We start from the raw sequence: 19,328 nt of genomic DNA on the forward strand, positions 1-19,328 counted from the left end.
TGTAAACACTGCCTTTTTAGAGAAAAGGCAGTGTTTACATTGCTGCCTATCGGCATCTCTAGTGGCAGCCACTCAAAATGGCCACTAGAAGTGCTTCCTGGGTCAGTGCTACACAGTGTGCAGCATGGAGACACTCATATATTTTTACTATATTTGAGGATGGCAAAGGAGGTGTGTGAGGCATGGGGGATAAATGGTGGTTTTAACACTATTGGGTCAGAAATACACGTTTGTGTTCCTGATCCTATAGTGTTCCTTTAATGTACTGGTTCTCAGCAGTAGAAATTGCAGTTTTCCAAGTTCCTGTAAGAAGCTTGTATATCTAATTTATACGTGAAATGACAATTCCTGCGGGAATAAATATGTATCTCTTGTATCTTATGGAGTTATCCTGAGGATCGTGTCTGTAAACTTTCATAATTCTAGCTAATATAATCACATGGCAACAAAGAAGAAGCTATCAGGAAAATATTAGCTACAGATCTGGAGAAATTTAATCTAAGGGTCAGTGGATATATACTAGTTGGTTTATAAAGTGTAAAAAAACAACAACAAGCGTTTTATATGTTGCAATGTATTATGTTTTTTTACGTTAATTCCTTGGGAGGACCTTAACCAGTAAGGATGTCTGAAAAAGCACATATATGATGTTTTTTTTTAATTTCTTATTATAGACTAAATTACACAATTGTAGATACTATCCAAGTCTTATCAATATATTAGTTTGCATTAGTTTTACCTGTTGTGGAATACACTCGTTAAAGGAAAAATATAAAGCAAGCTTTTTCCTCCACAGTTGTTTCTGTTTTGCCTTTTAGTGTACTTTTTAGTCACTTTTGTGACTTAAACAAAACTAATTTTTAAAAAAAGTTGGGGGAGGGGGGATTGTGTTTGTTTTAGGTTCTGCAGTCATTGGAAATCATGAGACTTGGCAGTGTGGGCAGGAATTTTCAGCGCAGTGTCCCAGGTCACTTAACACTGCAAAGGTAATTATTGCTGTTTTTAAGAAACTGCAATAATTACCTGCTACAATTAACTCAGCCTCTAGTGGCTGTCTACCAGAGAGCCACTAGAGGGACTTCCCAGTCATTAGGTGACTTTGGTTGCCTAACTGACGCTGTACATCCTCACGCAATGCACTGCGCCGTCTAGCGTCACCCCAAACCCCATAGGAAAGCACTATATGTGCTCTCCTATGGGGAAATCCTTAATGTGAGCGTGGCAATCGCGGGGCATGCACATTAGGTCTCCTCCGCTGGCTGACGTTGGTGGGGGAGGAGCAGAGGTGGAGTACTTACTCGGGTAAGTGTCAGAATGGGTTTTTATCCCCTTCTGCACTGTAGGTTGGGCCACCAGATAGGGGGGCAGACTTGGAGAGAACAGCAAGGAATGAAAATTAAAGCAAATCTAACTTCCTCAAGCTCTACAAGGGGACAGAACATCTAAACATCTACTGGACATTAGCGTTAGGAATAAGTTTCTATTCCTAAAAATATAGTGTTCCATTCAAGAGAAACAAGGTTCTGCAAAGGTAATCTTTTCTGTGTAAGCGTGCACTACAATATATCAAGAGTGGGACCTGACCAGATGCAACAATTCCATATGTTGCAAAAATATTGTAGTTCTCAAACCAGGCCCTAACACTGGATGCTGGTTATTAGGATTGGATGAGAAACTTCCACTTCAGGTTTACAGGACAGCTCTGCCAGGGCAATGGTCTGATACCCTGGCTTGAAAATAACTGATACATGCAGCATTGTGTGGTCTCTGAATTAATTATGATTCTCAACAGAAATACAACTCATAGCAATGTGCAGTGTGTGAATATATTACAGAGCTAAGACACACAGCAATATGCAGGGTGTGTGAATGTATTATAGAGCTCCACAAAATAAACCTCACACTGATGTGCAGAATGTGTGAGTGTATTACTAATCTCCATGGCTATAAATCTCACAGTAATCTTCAGTGTGTGAGAGTGTATTATAGAGCTTCACTGCAATACATTTCACAATATCAAAAAAAAATCCCCTCCTGAATATGCTTTTGGATGACGGCTCCCATTATGCTTGGCCAGCCTGGCCAACTTTTCAAAGTACAGAACGTTTTGTAATAAACTGATTGAACAGCATGACAAGTGTAGTTAGTGTCACTGTCTGGGTACTATGCTGAATTCGCAAAGACCCTCGACGGTGACTTTGCTCCTAGGGGGCAGGTAAAGGGGAATTTTACTTACCTGAACCTGTCGCTCGTGGGAGTCGCCATCTTCTGGTGGGTCCTCTTCAGCATGAGTAAGAGTACAGCATTGAGGTCGATGGAGGATCCATAGACAGCCAATTCCCTGCAGCTGTCACTGGTGACACCTGGGGGGACTGACATTTCTAGACAGTGGTAGCTCTACCCTGTGTCTAGAAGTGTCGGGCATATAAAATATGCAGAGACAAAGTAGTCTCTACTTTGTCTCAGTATATCTCTTGTATAAAAACTATTGTATAATTGGGCAGGGCACATTGGATTTACATTTCAGTGACAAACACTTGGCTCAATACTTTTCAATCTTTATTGCTCTGTACCTGCACATATTATTCAGTGACTGTGATTCTGGGCTTTCTTTGCCCCACATTTTCAGCTTTCAATTTAGCATTTTTAATTTTTTTTTGCAGGACCAAGAAGCAAATATAAAATGCATTTGTCCATCAAATACTTTGTGAAGCAAAATAAAGACTATGTGAAATAGGATATTTTGGTTTTGACATCAGTCAGATGTTTAGGAAGTTAAATATGCTGTTATGAATAACACACCAGTCAGAAAATTCATACCTCTGACTACCCCACTATTGTTATGATGGGAGACGCCAAAGCTGAAGAACATACTGTGAAAAAATATTATGTTCATATAAACATATGCTCAAAACCGTTGTCCTGCATTACAAGCTTAACTGCTTTGGGATCAGGAGTCTAAACCATGAAATTCTTGGAGCATTTGTGTACATGAGCAAATAGAGGACCTGCTTCTGGAAGGGATTTACAGGAATTGATACTTCTTTCAAAAATAATATATATGTATTTTGTATTGTTAACCATTGGTTCTTTAGTAAAAACACATGTTAAAATGTACTTGCAATTTTAAACCCCACTTCACCTCTCATTTTTTTATGCATGCCATTTTACTACTGGGCAGGTATTTGTGGCGGAACCAACCTCGCCACTGTGAACTAGAGAAGCCTGGTTGCTAGCCTCCTGCCCTGCACTATGGCCCTGGGGTGTATTAACCCTGTAAGAAGGGTATTTGGGCACAATGGATGTTTATATGCTGTTCCTGGCCCTTTAAATACTGTGGAGCAGTATTACAACTTTTAAACTGGCACTTCGGATGCAGTCGAAGTGCCGAAGTCGTCAAAGTGGCCGCCATTACAGTCGAACACGTTTCGGCTGCCATTTTAATCCAGTCGAACGTGGTGAGCTGTACTTTCCCCTACCCTTCGACACTGCAGCTGGAGACGAAGTCCCGTTCGAAGATTCGAACACACGTTCGAACGGGACTTTGTCATTTCTGGGCGTAAAATAGACCTCTGGTAGACAATATAACACCACGGAAACACAACCCCGGTTTCACTTCGACACTTCAACAGAAGTCGAACGCCGCCTTCGGATGGGACTTTGTTTTTTTTTCAGGGCAGAAATAGACCGACCGCACAGCCTGAATCTGTGGAACTGTTTTGGGCATGAAAATGTGCCTGCGGTCGGTCAAAAGTGACTTATATCTATCTCCCGAATGGCTGAACAGATTTGTATGATTTTTGGGTATGTCTGTATTTGGAATGTGCTGATTAATAATATGTAACTGTTATTAATATTGGATGTATGGTTTTATAGTTATGAAAGTTGGGTAAAATGTATGTTTAAATTGTACGTTATAATTGGGTTACCTCTCAGGCTAAGGTGAGGGAATCTGTGGGATGTAACCATTGTGTGATTGGATAATGGATAATTGTATGTGGGCGTCTCCCTTGCAGGGGAGAATTGCATAAAAGCAGAGTGTGTGTAATTAAACCTGAGTTCTACTTTACCCTCAATTTAGAGTGTCGTCTCTTATTGGTGGAATGCTACAAGGGATTGCTATGCTTGTCATATTCCCTTGCTAACTCACTGCTAAGTTCTTGTAAGCGCTGGTTCCTGTTTTGCTATCTGGAGGAGTCTACGGTGGTTATGGTGTCTGCTGCAGTGCTTGGAGGCCTCAGGAAGCGCTAGGAGCAGCCATCAACGGAATCGGGGTGCCAGGCGATCCGTTACAGTATTAAATGGTCACTATGGTTTCAGGAACCCTAACGTGTATTCCGGACACCATCTTTCTAAAACCACCCTTACCCGGGATTAGAAAGATGATTTACTCCATTTTTTTCCAGCGCTGTTAGGGGCTCCTCGCATCTGGCCCTACTCACAATTCGCTTCCTTGACACAGAATTGTCTAGCTCAGCCAATCACAATGCTTTTCCATAGGAAAGCATTGGATTGGCTGAGATTGTGAATTTTGATGACCTCAGCCAAGGAGGCAGGGGGTGGAGCCAATTGCCCTAGCCAATCAGAATCTTCTCGTAGAGATGCATTTAATCAATACATCTCTATAGGGAATGTTCAGTGCAGCACTGACCCAGCGCTGACTGAAGAGTGGCCACAGGAGGTGTTCCAAGCCTGCAATGTAAACAATGCTTTTTCTCTGAATGTAAACACTGCCTTTTTCCTAGGCAGTAATGTAAACCGTGTCTTTTTTTCTAAAAAGGCAGTGTTTTCATTAAAGTGCCCTCTAGGACTGAATATACTCACCAGGAAAACTACATTAAGATGTGGTAAATCTGGTGATTAGAGTATCCCTTTAATTTAAATTTTGTGTTTGCTATTTTCATGGAAACAAATGTTTACACAAATAGTTAAATTAATAGTTTAGTGTATGAGTAAAGTGATCATCTAAGCACCTAAAACACTTAAGCTTAATGAAGCAGTTTCGGTATATAGATCTTGTCCTTGTAGTCTCACTATTTAATTCTCTGCCATTTAGGAGATAAGTCACTTTTGTTTATGCAGCCCTAGTCCCACCTACCCTTACTGTAACTTGCACAAACCCCATCATAAATATGTAATTTTAGTCGTATCATACAGCACAGTGTGTTTACTTTGGAAGGTCTTATTTCCTGCTCTGTTAGTTGAACTTTAGTCATACTAAGGAGGATTTTGCAGGCAATTGGCAGAGATGAGATGACACATTATGTGCAATTAGAGAAGCTAAACAATTTAGACTCTTTCTTTCAGGAAGTGTCTAGGGAGACTGTGGGAATCAACCGGGGGAGGTGCGGCTAGGGCTGCATGAAGCGATTTAATTCCTAGACGGCAGACAGCTGAGCAGTGAAAATACAGAGGCATGATATATGCACCAAAACAGCTTCATTTTACAAAAGCTGTTTAAAACAACTGTGCTTCAGCTTAAGGTCTTGTATCAATTTTAAATGGTTCAGTCAGTGCAAATGTTAACTTTTTTTTTTTTTATGTTTCTTTCATCCTCACAGAGATGAATCTGCCTGCTTTGCCATTCAGAAAGGATTGCAAGCCTCTCGAAGTAACATCAAGTATTTCAGGCATAATGATATGCAGGACTTGGAAAGACTGCTAAAGGAACAGGAACTTGAGGATCAAAAGGTGAATACTGGTCGATTGCTGCAAGTATCATTTTAGCCCATTTTCACGTTGAGGTTCACTCATCTAAATCTGTTTGGAGTTCAATTGGATTATAGTTCTGGGTGAATTTACTGTACTCCATGCTTGTTTTTTGTTTCCCCCTAGTTCTCACAAATTGGGGAAAGCTTGTCGCACATAAAGAGTTATTCCAAGTGGTTGGTTATAGTGCTTGGAGTCTTTATGTGCAGTGTTTTGTTGTTAAACACTCCGAATACAACTCCACTGCCAGTAGTGTCATGGGGGCATCATTTTTTTTTTTTTTTGAAAATGCCATCGGGATGTATATAATTATTTTTTAAATGTATTCTTTTGTTCCTTTATTCCCTGCCATCCTAACCTAGCTTATTTATTTTCCCAAAGGATCTATAGTGAGTGAGCTTTCCATATATGTATGGTGCCTCTTGTCCTTGTGGCTGTACTGTGTGTTAGATTGTATACATGTTGTGCTTCTACCCCTGGTTTTACTGGGTTTGTTGCGCTCTGTCAGATGCATTCTGTTTGAAGCTTTGAAATTTAAAATAAAAGATCTTTGGGGGGTGTTCGGGGGACCAACCTGCTGAATGAGACAGATGCATGTCAGCCAAGCTCCGTATCTTACCGCTGTATTTTGGCAGCTCCAAGCTGTTTTCACCGCCTCATAAATGGGATGCAAGACGAAAAAAACAGAAGCCCGACAAACCCAGATCAGGCATGAATATCGAAGATCTCCTTAGGCAAGCACATGGAGCATGCAGGTCCAAGATGGCCACCGACATAGACGGGTTCTCTGACTCCTCGAAGAAGTCAATGCTGGGGATGGGAGCCGCCAGCCTACCTTCCCTTCCATGACCCCAGACAGCCCCACAGAATGCCGACTCAAATCCATTGTCAAATGCCACTCTGAAGGAGCTGTTACATAACCTCATGCTCCCCTTACTGGCTGACATGGCCTCACTTCGGGCTGATCTAACTGGCTCGATGAGCCAATTGGGGACAGTGGAGACGGCAATGGCAGACCAAGCTCAGAAACTTACCACTCCAACAAAGTGCAGACTCTCAAGGCACACCACGCAACCTTTGAGCACCGCTTTGCAATGATTGAGGTCACCAGACACCGAAACAACCCACAAGATCAGAGGTATCCCAGAGGAGATCCCAGCTGCGGAACTCCCGCATTTAATTTGGAGGCTGATGGGGGTTCTCCTAACGCCTAAACATGCCAAGAGCATTACATTCAATGGGATATTCCGAATCACGATGCCTTGAAAAGCTCCAGAGTCAGCATCCAGAAACCTGGTGGTCAGATTCAGCAACGGTAGGAAGAAGGCAGCAATAAATATGAGAATATGGCGCTCACGTTTTATACCGACCTATTTGGGGACACCCTGAAAAATGGAGGAAAACCCTTCACACTGCTATGCACTCACGGTATTCAATACCGCTGGTTATGACCATGGCTACTCCACACTAGGCAAATAAACCTACAAAGTCGACAAAACCCAGATCTGTAAAACAATGATGTCCTAAAGATAGTCACACTAGTCAACTGCATTCATGCACGTTGCCCAACTCTAAGTATAGGTCATGTGTAAACGCAGAATACATGATATGTAACTCTTTACTTCATGTTCTTCACTTCGTATCGGCAATAACTCAGCAACTTCTAAGTGTATATAGCTAATAGGGAAACAGACAACAGAGAGAGCCCACCTCATACCCTTGGAAAACAAAGTGACCACCCGGCTTACAAATAGGCCACTACATAATTAACAAAAACCCACTGCCTAGTCCACCACAGTACATCGAACACAGCCATTCACATTTATGTTGTTTCAAACTTGTATACCTTATGCAAACGTGTACCTGTTTATTTTTGCTCACTCATGCCGGTAGGATGAGTATAAATCAAGAATATAAAAAAAATAAAAGATCCTGATGTAAATACCTGCTCTAAGAAAAATGCATTCAAATAGAAGTATCCCATTTAATTATTTAATGCATTACAAAAAATTTATATGATCTATGCCATACTAGTTAGCAAAATGCCAAGTATTTGTAATCTAGAAAAGGTTAAAGGGACAGTATAGTCACCAGAACAACTACAGCCTAATGTAGTTTTTCTGGTGAGTATATTCAGTCCCTGCAAGCATTTTAATGAACACACTGCCTTTTCAGAGAAAAGACAATGTTTACATTACTGCCTAGGGACACCTGCCGTGTCACTCAACACAGACATTCAGCATCTCCACACTCTGCATGGAGCCGATAAGCATTTCTCGTAGAGATGCATTGATGCCGCCCTGGCATTTGGCCCCGCCCCACCTCCTTAGCTGAGATCATTAGAATTAAAAATCTCAGCCAATCCGATTCCCTTGAGTCACTTCTGATAATCTCAGCCAAGGAGGCAGATCATCGGGGGAGGAGCCAGCGCTAGCAGACCTGCATGGCACTGGAATAAAGGTGAGTAAACTCACCTTTTACATTGGAGACAGGGAGGCTCAGGAGCTACATACTTATATTACAGCTATAGTGACAGGAATACACGTTTGTATTCTTGTCACTATAGTGTTCCTTTACATTTTTAGGTCATATTTTGTTATAGTTTATCTTGAGTCTTATTTTGTAGTAAGTTCATCTTGCAAAATTTGAAACTGTGCTTTCAGTAATATAATCATCTATTTTTAAATTGGGATAATATTGAAAGAAAAATAGCACTAGCTACTCTACCTGTTTTGTTGACAAGCTCTCAAACTCCGCAATGGTTTTAAACATATTGAGTTATTTGTTCTCCTAGACCAGGGGTAGGCAACCTTCGGCTCTACAGATGTTGTGGACTACATCTCCCTTGATGCTTTGCCAGCAATATGGCTGTAAAAGCATTATGGGAGATGTAGTCCAAAACATCTGTAGAGCCGAAGGTTGCCTACCCCTGTCCTAGACAGTGTCTTGATATGACAAAGTTCTTTAAATAGTAGTTTACCTTTGTCATCTCCTAAGAGGTCTGCTGCTAAGTCATTGATAAATGGAAATATCACCTAAGGGGAATATGTGAGAATAATTATTTGAGTACTCCACAAAAAAACTAAAATATAGCTTTGGAACCTCCACAGGCCAATAAAACGAGAAGTAATAATAACTTCTTTCGATTCAGGCCACTTTAATGTGGTGTAACAAATTGCATACAAATGTAACATGAGGATTTAATGTTCACAGTTCTAGTAAACTCAATTATGCTGCTAGGTATATTGTTTGGCCCTTCATTGCTCACAGAGATGTGAAACTCATAGGAGTGACAAGGATTTATTCACATTCTTGATTGTTCATGTTCCTCTTGAATTTTATCTCCTCCCTCAAGGGGAGAACACCATATTTTAATAGGATGGCAATGTATTAGACCATATTAGAATTGGATCACAAACGTGTTCTTGTAAATTTTACTGGTAATAGGCCTGTGTAATTTGTGGCATTCTTCTACAATGCCAGTGCCATAGGCGTGCGCAGCCTATTGTATAAGGGGGGATGCTGTATGTTTGGGTGATTGTGTGTATTGTGTGGGGGCCGTTTAGTAAATATCCCCCCTCCCTTTCTACCTTATGCCTAGGAGGGGGGATCCTGCTGCTGCTTCCATCCCTGGTGGTCCAGTGGAGAGTGAACTCTAGCCTGCAGGGCTAGAGTTCACTCTCGCGAGATCTGAGTGTTGCCGCGGCAATGCTCAGAATCCCGCGAGAGGAACCCGGCGGAGCTGCTGGCTAGAGCTCCCCGGGTCATCTCCTGCCTCCCTCACTGTAGGTGGGGTGGCTCGGATAGCACCGGCTCTGCATGAGCCGACAGGGGAGATCCTGAGATCTCCCCTGCCGGTCTCACACCACAGCCGTGCCGCAGGGATTAGGGTGTGCCCCGGCACACCCCGTGCGCACGCCTATGGCCAGTACCCAGGAGAGTAATGTATTAAAAAAAACCTGGACAACATAAATGTAGCAAACTTGTTGATGTATGGCTATTGAAGCACTTTTATTTCTTGGCTTTTGTTAGGTGTTTTTTGTGCATAAAAGTGTTGCATGATAGATACCCTGAATATAATATTTCATTAGAAAGTCTTCAGTATGTTTAAGGCATGATCACCTACATAAAATGCATGATCACCTACATAAAGTCAACCATGAAAGAGTGAAGGGGGAAAAAACAATAGTGGGGGAAAAAACAATAGTGTGAAACATTGGAGTCCGTGTTTAGTACACCGTGTATGGCAAGCTTTTCAAACACTGCCTTATAATGTTGGAACCCGTCTATTTTCCAATTCTTAATGGCAATGTCTGATTGCACGTAACTAGGAAACCGCATTCATTTGAGTTTAATCCTATAGTGAGTCTCAAACTATCAAGTTTCAGTGTAATTTTTATTCTGTAAGAACATATTCTAAATTAAGTAATTTTTATTTATTTATTTTATTCCTGGAAGAATCCAAGGAAAGCTCGAGTGACGAGAAGATTTATAGTTGCAGAAGGATTGTATATGAACACTGGAGATATTTGCCCCCTCCCTGAACTGGTGAGTACTCTGTGCATTCAGCCATTTATTCTTTTCATATTAATGAATGCACTTCAGATATATTTTATGTAGTATGTCTTAAACATATTCTTCATATCACTTTTTTTCCTCTCCAAATTTGGCCTCACATCAGTCTGGGTCAGCAACACTTGCTTACGGCTGCAAGTAATCTAGCTTTATATTTGATACCTTCTAAAACGATTGTGATACACACTAAATTGTTTTGACCAAAAATTTGGTCAGCTGAATTTTGGCCTATTAACCATTTGAGTATTGATATGGCTTATTTTATTTTTTTGTCTCCGTTACAGCAGTTTCCTAGGTGTTTTACGTATGGTCTTAATTCTTGAAATTAAAGAATTAGCAGCTCACCCTTTTAACTTTCAAAACTAATTTCTGCTAGAAGCACACAGTCAGTTACTTGGTGTACCTATCTGACAATTTTACAAAATTTCTAATGTGTATACAATTTCTGATACCACAAAATTTTAGAAAATTAATCAATTACCAAACTCAGAATATTATAAAATATTAATTTTCTATGTGAACTAAAAAAAATAAAATAAGCTAGAACAATGAAAAATTGATATATGTGTGTGTGTGTGTGTGTGTGTATATATATATATATATATATATATATATATATATATCACAATATATAACTAGTAGGAAAAAGGTTGTGCTTATTATGGGTTATTTATGGACCCAAAGCTATATATGATATATAACTCGTAGGGAAAAGGTTATGCCAAATATTTGTAATTTATAAAAGGTTTAAGGGACAGTATAGTCACCAGAACTACAGCTTAGCATAAATTCAATCCCAGCAAGCATTTTAATGAAAACATGCCTTTTCAGAGAAAAGACCATGTTTACATTACTGCATAGGGACACCTCCAGTGGCAGTCAACACAGAAATTCAGCATCTCCACACTCTGCATGGAGCCAATAAGCATTTCTCGTAGAGATGCATTGATTCAATGCATCTTTATGAAGAGATGCTGATTGGCCAGAACGACATTTGGCTATGTCCTGCCGGCATTTGGCCCTGCCCCACCTCCTTAGCTGATCTCATCAGAATTAAAAATCTCACCCAATCCAATTCCATGAGTCACTTTGATAATTTCAGCCAAGGAGGCAGATCATCGGCAGAGGAGCCAGCGCTGGAAGACCTGTGCAGCGCTGGAATAAAGGTGAGTAAACTCGCCTTTTACATAAGAGACCAAAAACTATATATGGAAGCCAAAATTCTATGAAAGTGAACCAAATGACAGGTAAGTGAGATATAAAAGTGCAAATATGTGCAGGCAAGCCACTGATAATGGGAACACTCTCTAAAATCCCTCCAAAAGAAAAGTGCAAACAACTGTGTAAAACCCAAGTTAAAATACAGTACAGGGAGCCACAGTCACCTAGCAGATATTGTTACCACTTTGATGAGAAAATGATAAAACTCCCATGGCAAAGAAAAACCTAAGAAATCATAGTGCAAACTTTAATTAACAATAATGGATAAAAACCAATACATAGAACACTCACAAAAATATTGGCACAATTGAAAACCATCAATTTGTGCAAAAGCGCTTTGGTGCCTTAAATTAGGCTAAGTCCCCAGGAATGCCAGTTTGAAATATATACCTCTGGATACCAGAAGGGCTTCCTCCGCATGTAGACGGTGAACAGGTGTCAGGAGTTATTCAATACCGCTCAGCTGATGTCCTTTCGGGGGTTTCACTCTGCTAAACGCGTTTCATCTTTAACGACTTCTTCCAGTTCCTGAAGAAGTCTACTTCGCACTTTGTGACTGTGGCGCCCTGTACTGTATTTTAACTTGGGTTTTATACTATTTTTTTTTTTGCACTTTTCAATTCTATGAGATGCTTATTAATAATAATAGAAACGGTCCAAATGGGCTTGGGAAAAGAGAAGTATCATTATTGCTACAAAGATAAATGGATATTACCTGATAACATGTGAAACCCCCTGACTCAATACAAAAGCCTCCCTAGAACCGATCAGAACAATATAGTACTTAATAATAACCCTCTGACTGAATGTCCACACAGAGAGGGTCAAACTAAAAGTTTGTTCCAACTGGCAAATATTCCCAGGCGATATAGTTAAGTAGATGGTTATAGTTTACCCTGTTAATATGGGAAGGCTACTTTTGCAAGTATTTCAACAGATATATCTAAACTAAACAAAGTAGCAATTATTAATAACAACAAAGAAAAAGATTCTGAAACAGAAAAAAGGAGTAAACCCGATCTGTAATCAGAGCTGGTCCCTGAGGTAATAATGGTTGATACGCTAAATATAGAGGCTAGTCATCTCATTTAGTAGTCTAGAGAATTGGAGGAGTATGCCTAAAGAACTAATTGTGACAAGGTATATTGAACACAGGATGAAGAATATGGGGAAGGTATACTAAGGGGGGCGTTCCATATACAACAATGGAGACATTAGCTAAACCTTACGAATGTAATGGAGTGGATATACTTAATACTCTATGTCCCCTACGTCCACCCCATACAGTTCCTCAAAGTAAACAGAAGCATAGATTTCAACTAAAGGTGGGTAAAAGTACGTTCCACTGGTTTAGCTGTCAGTCACTGTTTCAGGTATATATTTACACAGGATAGAAGCTGTGGGCCAGATATACTAAGAAGTGCATTCCATATCCAACAATATAGATTTTTGCTGAACTTTGTGCATTTCCTCAAAATAATCTCAGTAGCGTAGGTTTCAACTGAAGGTAGATGAAGATACTCTCCACTGGTCTAGCTGTCAGTCGCTGCTTGGTGTGTGCTTACGGCCAATTGCATCTTTCCGAGACATGGATTCAGAAGGCAAAGCATGCCTACATACATTTGCGTATGACCTGCAAGGGAGGAAGCAAAATTTACTCCCTCAAAGGTGGAGGCAATAGAGCAAAATTCAGCCCAACCTGTATAATTGTATGCAGAAAGTACAGATAGGGCATACCACAGCTCATCCGTCACTTAATCATGATCTCAGGACATTTGTCCATACATGATTTTTCTCAGTCGCTACATTGCACTGTTTAACGAAAATATTTGCCAGCAAACAGTTTAGCTAGTACACCCTTAGCTTAGCTATGTCTCAAATTATTTATTAATATATTGCTACTTAATTTTTATTTTTTAGTCTAGATATACTGTTGAAATACTTGCAATAGTAGCTTTCACATATTAACAGGGTAACCTCTAATCATATATTTTTCTATCTCCTGGGAATATTTATTTGCCAATTGAAGCATACTTTCAGTTTGACCCTCTCTGTGTAGAAATTCAGTCACAGGTTAATTCTAAAGCAACATATTAGTCTGCCTGGTTCTAAGGAGGCTTTTGTATCGTCAGGGTGTTTCACAACCCCACGTAGATTGCCTCAAGTATAAATTATTCAAGGTAATGGCTAACAAAAAATAATAAACAACCTTTTTTTACAAGTATACATGGAAACTTTACAAATCCCTATATATTAAAAATAATAGAACATGTGGGGAAATAAAGGGAAGGATAGGCACATTAGAATCGGGGCATAAAAATACAGAGCCCCATATAGTGAGCTAATACTATCCCTTAACTAGGTGTATGGTTGATACGCTAAATATAGAGGCTAGTCATCTCATTTAGTAGTCTAGAGAATTGGAGGAGTATGCCTAAAGAACTAATTGTGACAAGGTATATATTAACACAGGATGAAGAATATGGGGAAGGTATACTAAGGGGGGCATTCCATATCCAACAATGGAGACATTAGCTAAACCTTACTAATGTAATGGAGTGGATATACTTAACAGGGTAACCTCTAACCATCTATGTTTCTATCTCCTGGGAATATTTATTTGCCAATTGAAGCATACTTTCAGTTTGACCCTCTCTGTGTGGAAATTCAGTCACAGGTTAATTATAAAGCAACATATTAGTCTGCCTGGTTCTAGGGAGGCTTTTGTATCAAGTCAGGGTGTTTCACATGTTATCAGGTAATATCCCTATATCTATGTAGCAATAGTGATAGTCCTCTTTTTCTAAGTCCGTTTGCAACGATTCTGTTATTTAATGTCTAATACCGGGGTCCTCAAACTATGTCCAGATCCGGCCCGCCAGGGTCCTGAACCTGGCCCAAGAACTCAGGGCCACCCGATGGTCCCTATTTCTTCAGGGTCTCGGTCAGCGCTGCGGCCGTGCAATAGCGCGACTGGGCCCGCAAGTAGTGCTGGGAGGAAGTGACGGCCGGTGGTCACTTCCTCCCAGCTCCCTCTGTGCGGGAGGAATGAGTGCCAGGCAGTGGGAGCAACGCCGACTCCCATCAGCCACAGCCACCTCCTGCAAAATTAGCTATATCGGTATGTCTGTATGTATGTATTTCAGTGTGTGTGTATGTATCTGCGTGTATGTGTATATATATCTATGTGTGTATGTATGTATGTCTGTCCTTATGCGTGTGTGTGCCGTGTGCATAGGAATTTGTTCATATTTTTTATAGTCCGGCCCCCAACAGTGTTTGTTTGAGGGACCGTGAACTGGCCCCCTGTTTAAAAAGTTTGAGGACCCCTGGTCTAATAGAATGTAGGATTTCATATATAGCTTTTGGGTTATAGTTTATTTTAAGTCTAGTCGTCATTTTTATGTACTAATTTTTTATTTTGCCATTTTAATTTACATATGTAATAATTTATAATATTCTGGGCTATGTAATTTTTTCATTTTCTATCACTTTGTGCTATTCTATTAGGGGTTACTCCCTACATATCATTCCCAGCTTGATACACTTCCCCTGACCCTATATATTGGTTAATATTTCTGATCCTAGACTCTATGTTCCAAATGTGCTTTTCTTGGAAGGATGTGCAATGATTTTGTTTTCATCATCTGTCCTACAAGATCCAGGAAATTTAAGAGCATAAGTTATATTATGTCCCTTGTATAAGATGTATTTTTTTTTTTTTTTTTTTTTTTTAATAATTGATGAGATGAAAATACTTTGATACTTCTACTTTTCCCGTTTATTCTCTGGGTATTTGAGATTATTTATGGAGTGCTAATCAGTGACTTAAAATAGACCTAAGCAATAATATGTGTGTGTATAGGGAGTCTTACCGGTCTATTAAAAAAAAAATATATATATATATATATATATATATATATATATATGCATGTATATGTGTGTGTGTGTATATGTGTGTGTGTGTGTGTGCGTATATATATATATATATATATATATATTACCTATTCATAAATATATATTTTATGCACTGTATATCTGTATTTAACCTTTGTTTATTGGACCTACCTTAGATTTATATATTACATATATTTGTCATCCCTCATTATTTGCATTTGTTCATGTATATACAGGTACAATTGAAGTACAAGTACAAAGTTAGAATATTCCTGGAAGAGAGCCTCTCATTTGGTGTTCTGGGTGAACATGGAAGGGGAGTTACGGAACATTTTGGAATTAACGTGAGTGATTACTTCATACGTTTTTTTGTTTGTTTTTTTAAGACAACTTTTTTTTGAGACGTATGTCTTCTTGGGAGATTTGAAGGTTCTAAGCTCTGGAGATATCCTACCCTGGTACAGTGAGTGAGTATTGCTAGATGACCACTATATGGCTTTTTAATCTTGTATTGTCCCTTAACCCCAGCAATTCACACCTGGAGGCTCCAGGCTACAGGGCAGATTTGACAAGTTCCAGTTAATACATATGTGAATAAATTGTATATGCATTACATCTTAAAAATCATTATCTTGGGGCGGAGCCTGACTCTCTAGCTGGCAAGACTTGTCATTTATGAGCTCCTGCTATCTGTGATGTTTACCTGAGGATATCCCAGGCTACCGTGTTGGGACTAGCTGGCCAAGATGCTTCCTACCCGAGGGGCACCCCAACAATCCTATTTAGGCTTTACCCAAAGCCTCTCGCTACCGGGAATTGCAGCGGCAAGTTCCGGCCTACACACGCCTGAGCTGAGGCGAGGCGGACGATTTTCTCACTCTAATCGGAGCCATAGAGTACTGTGAATCTCCTCCTCCCCCCCCCCCCCCCTTTGGAGCGGCTGATTTATCCCGGTCTCCACCACTGCACTGACCTGCCCTGTTACAGCTTCAGACACCTGCTACTACCACCAGTTTACAGCAGTCTGGCTTCTCAAGCTGGCAGCTGCTGATGTTCCAGAGGAGCAAGGCCTCGAGTGGGAACAAGGCAATCAGCAGCACCACTTAGAATGCTCCTTGCTACACCTAGAGGATATTTTGAATAGCTTTTGGGCAAAAATAGAGGAGAGAGCAGCGGCAGCACTACTTCTCAGTCGCAAACCTGACCAGGGGAACAAATGGCGAAACAAAGGAGGTCCTATGCTGGGCGGTGATCCTGCTCCACTGCCTGATGATTCTACTCCACAGCCAGATGAGCCTACTCCACTGCTCGTTCCACAAAGCACTGGTGCACATGGGCCGAGGGCCTACCGTGGCTTGACTCTGCGACACAGCCCACAACAGCGAAAGGCATCTAGCAGGAAGAGGCTACAGTAAAGCAGGAACCGTTGCGGTCCCCAGTTGGTGAAGGACTTGGTTCCTGTGAAACCACAAGTCCGTAGATGGATGCGGTTCGCCCTCACCTAAGCCTTGGGCTGGAGAGGTACTGTACCTCGGAAGCCAACATGATGACACCTCAAGGAAAGTGCCAGTCTACGCTCTAAGTTTACCGACTTTAGAAAATGGGTGACTCTCTCTCCTCCCCATAACGTGAAAGCCTACTGCCTAGGCCTTGCGTCCTTGCCCAGTTTTTACATCTTTAATTGCCTTTCACATGTTGATTCACTTTGCTTATCCTTAAATGGTGGTTAGTCCCAGTGGTATACGCATGTAGTTTTAGCCTGAGTACTATATGTGGTAGTCAGAATTAATCTACCTGCCTTTTCTTTCACCTCTTGTTCACACAATCTTTGACCTACATGAAGGAAAGCTTGCAGCATCAGATGTTCCAGCATACTTTTTAGTTAAGCGTGTTTCCTTACAATATTATGTTGAATCTTAGCAGTGTGTTGAACTTGATATGCCTGGTCGACCAATATGCTTGCCATCTTGCTTTTTTTTTATTAGTATAAGCCTGTACTCTGCCTGACTTGGACACACTACAAAATATTTAAATGTGTAGCCCATCTTCACATTTCTTGATCTGGTTATAAGCCTATTCTTGCTTGTTAAGTTATATACCAAGGGTCACTTTTAATCGGTCTACCTGGTATTTGCCTCTTGCTAATATCCACAGTATTATTCTACAGCATTTCCTACTCTTACTGTTTAATCTAATAGGATTGTGTTCCTGAATATTTTTTTTTGTTTCTTAAAAAAACAAAACAAAAAAAAAAAACTGAAGTTATCTCCTGAAACACAAGACTTTACAAAATGTTAGCTTACATATAACGGATTTGAACTAAACAATGGTATTTCTTAAAATATTTTCTTAATTCAAACTATTCCATTGGTAAAAATTAACTTATTTAACTATCAGTGGTATTCTGTTTCAAAATAAGTTAAGATTTCTGCAAAATTTGTGTAGGTGTATGCTATAACCAAAAACAGATATCAACAGTTTCCTTCATTAAGGGGAGAATATTTGCCATTATGTGTAGATATACATATCTCAAGTTTCCTATATTTTTTGGGGGAAAACGAACATTTATTTTATCAAAGTTTTGACTTTATGGTCTAGATCAAGTTTATGCATAGTGGATAAACTAAAGTAATTCTAACGAACTATTCGGTATACCAACACAACATTCCCACAATTAAATGTTTGTTTTAGCAGCATTAGTTTACTCTCTAAAATGGGTATGTGTTTTGCAGAATTCCTCTTAATATATATCATAATACATCAAAAGAATGAGTCAATGAACTTGTATTACGACTGATAAATGAGTCCTGAAGCTAATGTAATATACACATTTGGATCCCTCTCGAATAGTGTTCAGAACCAGTCTGATGCAGAGAGCAGAATGGCTAGTAAGATTTTTATCTGTAATCAAAATGTACTGACTATTGACTCAAATTTTAAATACAATTTATAATTCACTGTTCTTTACTGAGATCTTAACCTTTTGAAACCAACCTGAATAATGATTTGTGTTTACTTTCCTATGCTTCAGATTGATGATATTGATCTCATTAGTGCCAATATGGAAAATGCCTTGGCTTCAATTGGTGGATTTTGCTGTGGCCGATCATTTGTAATTGATCATCAGGTATGTTAAACAGTGATTATAGTCATTAAATAATGTGGAATTCATTTGAGCCACAGGTCTGCAGTATATTGCAAAAAATAAGTTTGTGGGGTTTTTGTTTTTTAAATTAATAACCTTCTGATTTTGGCCACTTGCCATTTTCCAGTTGTACACCTTCTCCCAACAAGTTAATTGGATTTGTTTGGTTTCGGTATTGTCTGAATGGTGACTTTACACAAATCTATCTCTTTTTCTTAGGTTAAGGTTATCACCGTTACTCTGTCATGCTCTATCCAAAATCTGCTAAATCCTTAATATTTGCAAAGCAGCTGTTAGAGATCCTACCTTCACTTTTCCTACCATGTTCTGAAATCTCCTCAATGTCACACTTGCCCAAACTTACTACCTCAGACAACACTTGACTACACTTTCTCTTTCACCTCTCCTCCCTACATTCAATAGCAAGATCTGCCCATACCCAAAACCAGATACAAAGTGTTTACACACTTGTAATGTTCCTTATGCATTATTGCAACCTCTGCCTCTCTAGACCTGTGGCTTGACTCTCTCTCACTTTTCTCCCCTTTTCTAACAGTGTTTCCATTCCTATTGAGCCCCAAAAATGAATCCTCCCATCTCTTCTCCTGTTTCCAAAGGCTTTCTTTTGCCTATGATAAGTTACTCTTCCTTTCTCACCACACCGCTCTCAAGGATGTCTCCCATGCAGCACCCATCCTTTAGAATGATTTACCTTGCACTGTCACCCATCCCCACTCTCTACAGCTTTAAATGTTTTCACAAAACCCATATATTCAGGAAA

The 19,328-nt window shown here is 39.9% G+C and overlaps 1 protein-coding gene and 1 long non-coding RNA gene across 2 annotated transcripts in view; one reads left to right on the plus strand and one right to left on the minus strand.

Moving 5' to 3' along the window:
* Positions 1 to 19,328, minus strand: part of LOC134611259 (uncharacterized) — a 1,028,750-nt gene that overhangs the window by 642,902 nt on the left and 366,520 nt on the right. The gene's annotated exons all lie outside the window — the stretch shown is intronic.
* SPTLC1 (serine palmitoyltransferase long chain base subunit 1) overlaps positions 1 to 19,328 on the plus strand; it is an 85,062-nt gene that overhangs the window by 32,401 nt on the left and 33,333 nt on the right. Inside the window, exons 7-10 of the mRNA XM_063454932.1 lie at positions 5,562 to 5,691; positions 10,168 to 10,257; positions 15,639 to 15,746; positions 18,434 to 18,529. Of these exons, the coding sequence (XP_063311002.1) occupies positions 5,562 to 5,691; positions 10,168 to 10,257; positions 15,639 to 15,746; positions 18,434 to 18,529 (424 nt within the window). The remainder of the gene's footprint in view (positions 1 to 5,561; positions 5,692 to 10,167; positions 10,258 to 15,638; positions 15,747 to 18,433; positions 18,530 to 19,328) is intronic.

The sequence above is a fragment of the Pelobates fuscus genome, chromosome 5 (assembly GCF_036172605.1).
Source record: "Pelobates fuscus isolate aPelFus1 chromosome 5, aPelFus1.pri, whole genome shotgun sequence".
Lineage (NCBI taxonomy): Eukaryota > Metazoa > Chordata > Amphibia > Anura > Pelobatidae > Pelobates > Pelobates fuscus.